The sequence below is a fragment of the Macrobrachium nipponense genome, chromosome 13 (assembly GCF_015104395.2).
Source record: "Macrobrachium nipponense isolate FS-2020 chromosome 13, ASM1510439v2, whole genome shotgun sequence".
In the NCBI taxonomy this organism is placed as follows: domain Eukaryota; kingdom Metazoa; phylum Arthropoda; class Malacostraca; order Decapoda; family Palaemonidae; genus Macrobrachium; species Macrobrachium nipponense.
This window is the reverse complement of record NC_087206.1, coordinates 59,850,447-59,858,326: the sequence shown is the minus strand read 5'-3', so window position 1 is coordinate 59,858,326 and position 7,880 is coordinate 59,850,447. Positions and strand designations below refer to the sequence as shown.

General features: G+C 50.3%; 1 protein-coding gene across 1 annotated transcript; it reads left to right on the top strand.

The window, feature by feature from the left end:
* Positions 1-20: 20 nt before the first annotated feature.
* On the top strand, positions 21-635 carry LOC135225340 (zinc finger protein 177-like). The gene has a single exon (XM_064264674.1). It carries the CDS (start codon positions 21-23, stop codon positions 633-635), a length of 615 nt encoding a protein of 204 aa, XP_064120744.1.
* The last annotated feature ends 7,245 nt before the right edge of the window (positions 636-7,880 follow it).

The window sequence follows — 7,880 nt, the reverse complement described above, 5'->3', positions numbered from 1 at the left end:
CAAATGCTCTGAAGTATCACATGAAAACTCATACAGGAGAGAAACCATATACTTGCTCTGTATGTAAAAAAAGTTTTTACGTTTCAAGTACTCTCTCAAATCACATGAGAACTCATACGGGAGAGAAACCATACACTTGCTCTTTATGTCAAGAAAGTTTTTCTTTTTCAGACAATCTCAAATGTCACATGAGAACTCATACAGGAGAGAAACCATATACTTGCTCTGTATGTCAAAAAAGTTTTTCTGGTTCAAGTACTCTCAAAGATCACATGAGAACTCATACAGGAGAGAAACCATATACTTGCTCTGTATGTCAAAAAAGATTTTCTGGTTCAAGTACTCTCAAACGTCACATGAGTACTCACACGGGAGAGAAACCATATACTTGCTCTGTATGTCAAAAAAGTTTTTCTTTTCCAAGATATCTCTCAATTCACATGAGAACTCATACAGGAGAGAAACCATACACTTGCTCTATATGTCAAAAACGTTTATCACAATCAAGTGCTCTGAAATATCACATGAAAACTCATACAGCAGAAAAACCATATGCTTGCTCTGTATGTCAAAAAGTTTTTTTAGTTTCAAGTGCTCCTCAAAGTAACGGGCCGCAATGTTCCCCAAAAACATGAGAACTCATACGGGAGAGAAACCATATACTTGTTCTGTATGTCAAAAAAGTTTTTCTGATTCAAGTACTCTCAAATATCACATGAGAACTCATACGGGAGAGAAACCATATACTTGCTCCATATGTCAAAAAAGTTTTTCTGAATCAAGTAATCTCAAACGTCACATGAAAACTCATACGGAGAGAACCATATACTTGCTCTGTATGTCACAAAGCTTTTCTGTTTCAAGTACTCTTAAAACACATATGAGAACTCATACGGAGAGAAACCATTTACTTGCTCTGTATGTCAAAAAAGTTTTTCTGATTCAGGTGCTCACAAACGTCACATGAGAACTCATACAGGAGAGAAACCATATACTTGCTCTGTATGTCAAAGAAGTTTTCTGCTTCAAGTAATCTCACAAAACAATATGAAAACCTCATGCATAAGAGAAAGCATTATTTACTAAACAATCTTAAAAGACATGAGAATTCACACTAGACAGAAACTGTATTTGTTCCGATACGTAATACAAACCATCGGTCCTTTAACAATAGGAAGGTAGCTAGCGGCAGCTGGAATGGTCGTAAGCTTCGAACAAGGGGGAGAACGGTAGTTAACTGCTTGTCCAACAGTCCGCGCGGAGGTAAACAAACCACTTTGCTTTCGGCCGCGGGTGTGAAGGACGTGTTCGTCATCGCTCTCTGCCCGCTTCATCGTCGTATGCTTTGTTTATATTGTGTTTTCTACTAATGGTTTGTTTGACTTGAAAATGAAACTGTAAGTACACTGTTTTCATTTTCATTACTTAATTATGAACCAACATGGAGTTATCGCCGTAGATGCGGCGATTTCCTCTCTTTTCATGAATTGAACCCTTGAATTATGTCTCGGTGCCGAGGGCGGCGCCGAGTCATGTATTTTTGGGCGAAAGTGTGTAATTGAAAAAATGTAAGTACTCTTTTTCATTCATATTTTTGCCCTGTGCGTTCGTTACCGAGAGTGTGATTGCGCTCGGCACGAGCCTTTTAATTTTGTATAATAGAATGCAATGAAAGTGATTCGCAATTGCAATATTCTTTTCATTTTCATTTATTTATTTGCATGAAATTTAATTTGGATCAATTTTCGTTCTTACCCGGGAATTGATCCTTACGATTTTTTTTTATGTGAAAATGAATCGCAAGTGCAGTATTCTGTTCATTTTCATATATATTTTTATGATAGCATCATATTATTGGATCAAGTTTCCGTTCTTACCCGGGGAATTGATCTTTTCCCCCTTCCCCCCCCCCCCCCCTTTCCCCCTTAAGTTCTATGAAGTGAATCGCAAGGGCAGTATTCTGTTTCATTTTCATACTTACTTTTCACTGCTGCTGCGGGGGTAGGGGAAGCGAAGGTCTGCCAGGAAGTCGTCGGAAAGCTCTCCCGCGACTCCCTTGGTATCCGATTCTTCGTCTTCCTTCCTGCCCCCCGGCTCAGCTTCTTCGTTGTATTTTGTATTTGGGGTCCTTCCTTGCGTTCGGGTGGGGCATGTCTTCCCCCCGTGGCGTGAGGGAACCCCTCTTACTAATCTATCTATGTTACCGCAGGTGCTACATCCGTGGGAGACGACCTTGGACAGGTATGGACCACCGCGGAGGCAGGGCGTGCCTAGCATCCCACGGGCTGCTGCCAGCGTCTAGCGAGGTCTGGGGCGGTCTCCACTACTAACCACGCGCCCGATTATGCTGTCCCCTCCCCCCCCTCCGTGGTCTACACTCCCCATGCTGTGTCGATGAACGCCGTCTGCCGTACTAGGGCCGCAGCCGTACCGAGGTGGGGTTGCCGCCGCCGCCTGTTTTCTTCGTGTTGCCTGCCCCAGACTTCCGCTGTTCCAGCAGCTCGCCCCCGGCCCGGCCGCCAGGACCCAGGTTCCGCTGGCTGCCGATGATTCTACGAGGTGATCGCTGGGCCTGCCGTAACCTTGCCGCTGATGTGATTCCCCCTGTTTCTTGCTGTCCCCTTCTGGGTCCCTTTTTTTTCCTGGTACCGCTGCCGCTGTTCCTGCCGCTCCTGAGCTGGTTGCTGTTCCTGTGCCTGTCCATGCTGCGTCCTGCCCACGGTGTGTCTTCCCAGTCCCAGGTCCTTCCGGACAGGTGCAGTCGGGCCGTGTTGCTTCGGCAATAGCCCCGGCTCCGGCCTGGATGGAGGACCTGACGACTGTCCTGCGTGAGCTGACGAGGAAGAGGAGAAGAGGAAGCTGTCATCTTCGTCTTCATCGTCTGCTGCTGACCTCTTCCCCTTCGACCTTCTAAAGGCCCATAAGCCGAAGAAGAAGAGGCTGCCTTCCCCCCTAAGAAGGTCTCCTTCGGGAACTTCTAAGGGCCCATCCCACCCCGGTGGGACGGGGGGTCCTTCTGCTGGTCCTCCTGCTCCTTCGGGAGCGGGGCCCGTCTTCCTTCCGTAAGGAAGAGATAGACGGGGACCAGAGGAGTATCGGTTAGCTCTGGTACTTCTCGCCTGGTGCTAGCGGCGATGCCGCTACGCCAGGTTCCAGCTCGGTCTCTCGTTCGCGAGAGATCCCGAGTGTACGTTCTCCCTCGGGAGACCGTGCAGCCAAGTTTCGGCGCCAGAGTTCGCTCGGCGCCAAGACGCGGCACGGAGCAGAAGGCTGGTGAGAGACGCTCAGGGTGACTCTTGCCAGGCCAGCGGCGCTCTTGCAGCGACCAGCTGGTAACCCGGGTTTTCCCCCCCTAAGAAGGCTCCTTCGGGACCTTCTAAGGGCCCGTCTCGCTCCGGCGATTCGGGGAGCTCTTCTGCTGGTCCTCCTGCTCCCTCGGGAACAGGGCCCGTCTTTTCTTCTACCAAGGAGAAGAAGACGGGGACCAGAGGAGATACCAACTTCGGCTGGCACTTCCTCGCCTGGTTCTAGCGGTTCTGCCGCTAAACCAGGATCGCCTCGGCTTCTCGTTAGCGAGAAGTGACCGAGTGGACGGTCTCCCGCGGAGACCGTCCAGCCAAAGTCTGACACTCGAGCTCGCTCGCCGCCAAGACCGAAGCGCGGAGCAGAAGACTGGCGAGTGTCGTGCAGACGACTCTCGCTAGGCCAGTGGACGCTCTCGCAGCGACCAGCTGGCTGCTCGGTTGACGTGACGGTCGCTGACCAGCCACGGGTTGAGGCGAGGAAGGGGTCCCCCGCGGTCGTCGTCGGTTACCAGCCACGGCTGGTACCAGCGGCTCGACGCGCCGAGAGGACGCTCGCCGGTCTCACCGCGACAACGAGCCTAGCAGGTCACCTGACGCCGCTCCCATCGGGACCGGGCGAAGACTGGTAAACCAGCAACAGCCTCCCTGACGCTAGAGATCAGCGTCGACGTTCTTAGCCGAGCCTCTCGCCCCAGGCAAGCGGCAAGGCTAGGCCTGCTGCTCGATCCCGCCACTGCGGGTGGACGATCAGCAGCAGCCCTCCAAGCACGCTGGTCCTGCCAGCGAGCTAGGGGGGAGCGTCAGGTCTGCCTCTCCTGTACCTTCAACCTCCTCGGGCTAACCGGGAGGAGCGAGGTACCTATGAGTGATCGCGAGAGGATGCGCCGCTCGCGATCCCGCTATGACGCCGTATGGACCAGGCACGGTTCTAGGACCGACCAGGACATATGCGCAAGTAGCTGGAGGCGACCGTCAGGGGTCTGCCGCTGTTCCTCCTTCTGAAGGAGGAGTATCTCGGGATCTGTTTCTTGTTGGAGGGACTGGTACGGTCCTACTCCGCAAGGACGCTGTTACTCCCGAGATACAGAGGAATTTGCAGAAGTCATTAAGCTGATTCGTCAGCATAATGACCTGCGGAAGGATTGCCGCTCCCCACCAGCAGAGCCCACGTCTCTGCTCGAGTCGTTTTGGGGCCCGGAGAGGGAACCCAAACCGACGGTGGGTCTGCCGCGATCGGAACTTGCCGATTCTGTCTCGAACCAGAGTCTCTCGTCTCCGAACAGAAGGCTCTCTCAGTTCTGGCCGGTCGATCAAGCTACTTCCACCTCCTCTACTGCGACAGCGGCGTTTCTACGTGTCTTCGGACACCGTATTTGAATACTCCTTCGGTCCTCCTGAGAGGTTCGACCTCGACGAGGACTGGAATGAGTCGGTGGAGGACGGTATCGGCTCTCTCCTGTCAGGTGTCGATCAGCCCCACCCAGACGACGTTCACAGTGGCGGCAGACCCTTACCTACAGTGAGAGTTCGTAACCCTCCGCGGGAAAACGTTTTCTCCTGACGATACGTTTTCCCAGACTCTGAGAGGCCATCGCCGCAAGGCGATGGCTGTTCCTACTCTTCTCCAACTGCTAGTTCCACTGGGAAGGCGGAAGGTGAAGCGAGTATCCAATTCCTTCCCCATTCCCTCTCTCCTTACGGTTACGAGGGAAAGGGGAGGGATCCTACAGAGATTTCTCTGTAGGATCCCACGTTGGGGACTGCGCTACCGGGGGGACCTTCGGTCCTACCTGACGTAAGCCCCGGTCGTTGAGGAGGAATCCTGCCCCACCCCCATTATCGATTCTACGGGAATCGAGAGGACCACCAGCCGATATCGTTTGACGAATTCGGTGGGGGTTTCGCAGACTGCTTAGAATTCTATGGAATTTCTAACGCATTCAGTGTTCGAGTTTTACGATCTCCAAACACTTACGCGAGACCACGGTCCAAAGTGAGCGAGACGAGAATCCCCGATATACACGATAATCGGGAACCTCGGCCTATGCTCGAATTCCTGGGAATTTCTAGCATTGGGTGGATAAGACTGCTGCTGAAGAAACTATCTCACAGTAGGCGACCAACCTGGACTAGAGAAGATCGGACGGAATATCCAGTTTGGCTTGAACTATCGTCTTAGTATTCTGTTCACCATTGAAGCTTTCCTTCGAGGAAGACTTCTCCTTCACTCTCTTTGATAGAGATCGAAGGTGGTCGATCTCCAATCCTTATTTTGTTTTCTTGAAGGAAAGAATTTAGGATGGAGATCGTTGTTCAGAATCCTACAAATATACTACGTATATTAACCTCGCGACATGATTCTACTAAGCAGTTGAATTGTCCTGGACCGGGGCACGGGTAGGCGGCAATATTCCTAGTTAAATCTACGGATTGCGACTTATAAGAGAAGTATTCTAATTGAACTGCAACTCGGGGTTGCCTGCAACCTCCCATGGAGTTTTCAGTTTCAATTTTATATACTTATGGTTTTGTCACGACAACACCATTTCAACTTTTATATTTACCGAAATTCGTTTCGCCTAAATATAATTGCTCGAGCATATCTTTTATGCTCGGTAGTTCTAGCCGAACGCATTCCTTCGTGGAATAATGGATTACCTGGCAACTCAGGATGACGAGTCAGCGAGAGCTCAGGCTCAACTACTGCGTATTGAACTGCCTGATAGCAGCTCAGTATCAGCTGGGCCTCCGATATGCACGGTCATGTATGTCTCTCTCTGCCCTGCTTTGATTGACTACCGAACCGTATCTCTGCCCAACAATCAATGGACTTGTGAGGTCCTTCTGATTAACGGGATTCTCGCAATAATGAAGGACCATCTACTGCTGTGACGCTAGATTCCATCGCCTTCGACATTGCGAGAATTTTCAACAGAGATATCTCTTGGACTCTTTCATCTTTCTGTTTTACCGCACGGTAACAGAAGTCTGTACAAGTCTCCCGCTGCATCGCACTGCGATAATGCGAATGATTTTGCAGACATCTGAGTTTGTCTTCAAAATATCTCTTATTCGTAGGTGTACAATTGTTCATTGTTCAACCGAATTACGAGATGTGTCAGAAGACATCGCCTACTCTCCGACCTGACAGCTCTACTTCCAAATGTTCAGCCCATGAGAAGCAGTTCTTCAGGCGGCTTTCCCCTGTGTTTTCATTACTGAAGAACGCCCCGCTTTCATTGCAACTACGACTTCTCACCGGACAGCAATGAAATAGCGGTTAGCGTTTTCAGTCATTTGTAAGCACAGGTTATGAATCTTGAGAATTCTTCTCTCGATTCATCTGTGAAGACGTAGGTTGCATTCAATATCTACCTTCGTCTTCAACGGTACATAGTGTTGTTTCTCCTTAGCTGAGATTCAACAACCATGAGATGTTTTACCTTCAGGGACCTCGGTCTCTAGAAGGCAATTGACTTTCGCCTGTTTGGGCACATGCCTTAAGAGAATCATCACCTCGCTGTCCGGCATTGTGACAAACAAATACATTATTTGTTTGGGTCTCTCGGCATAACCCTTTAAAAGGCGAAGGTCACGTGAACTTACTCGGATGCTTTGAACAACTTGCCTCCTACCGACGCAGTCAGTCGGCAGCTGTCAGAGCGGCCGATAGTCAGTTACGAACTACGCTGTTGACTTAGTTCGGTTGTTACAGAGCAATCATTACTTCGTTTTAATAGCTTGTCACAGTACCCATACCATTGACACCCACCATGGAGTGTCGGTGTCCTATCCACTACCGAGAACTTCGCTGCATGGGGATAGGAGGATGCGAGAGACTTCGTTGGCAAATAACGGACAGACCAGTATGGGTACTGACATCACCGAAGTAGAGAAGAGGGATAGGTCATGCGACTATTTCCTTCTTTTCCTCTGAGGAACTGCATGACTTTCTCCTGCGAAGTCAAGCATCCAGGGGATGGGGATCCGTGACGCTCGATTTCGTACCGAACTTCGTAGCGAAGACTCAGAACCCTTCGGTCCCTGACGATTGGTTCGAGTCGTTCACAATCCCCTCCCTAATGGACTTCACCGCCTTTCGATGCGAAGGAGATGCTGCCTTGTCCGCAAGAACTTCTCCTCTGGCGCGGTACTGAAGGCAGGGGTCTGGTCAACCCAGACCACATGCCCTTCCTTCTACCTTCGGGATATTGCCCACAGGTCCTTGGATCTTTTTCCTTGGGACCCGTGGTGGCTGCTCAACACGTTGTGTAGCGAACCCAGACCCTCGCAGGCTGAACAGCAATCGAGTCCTGGTGTGACCATAAGAATGGATGAGTGAATGAGAGTGTGACTGGCTCCTTTCTTCCCATTTCTTTTTCTTCCCTCTACCTGTGGTTAGAGGGACACGTCGTCACCCTGCTGGATAAGGACAAGATGCAGGTGAGCTACTCAACAGAGCCCCATCCTATCCCTTTCACTAGGGATAGGAGCGTATATCCACCACTTCCTCAACAATGGGGAGGAAGTGGATGCCAGCTTGAGACAACCCAATACTTTATGTTCCGCCTCTTG

Excerpts from the sequence above, each read along its gene's own strand:
- LOC135225340 (XM_064264674.1), top strand. The coding sequence starts at position 21 with ATGAAAACTCATACAGGAGAGAAACCATATACTTGCTCTGTATGTAAA.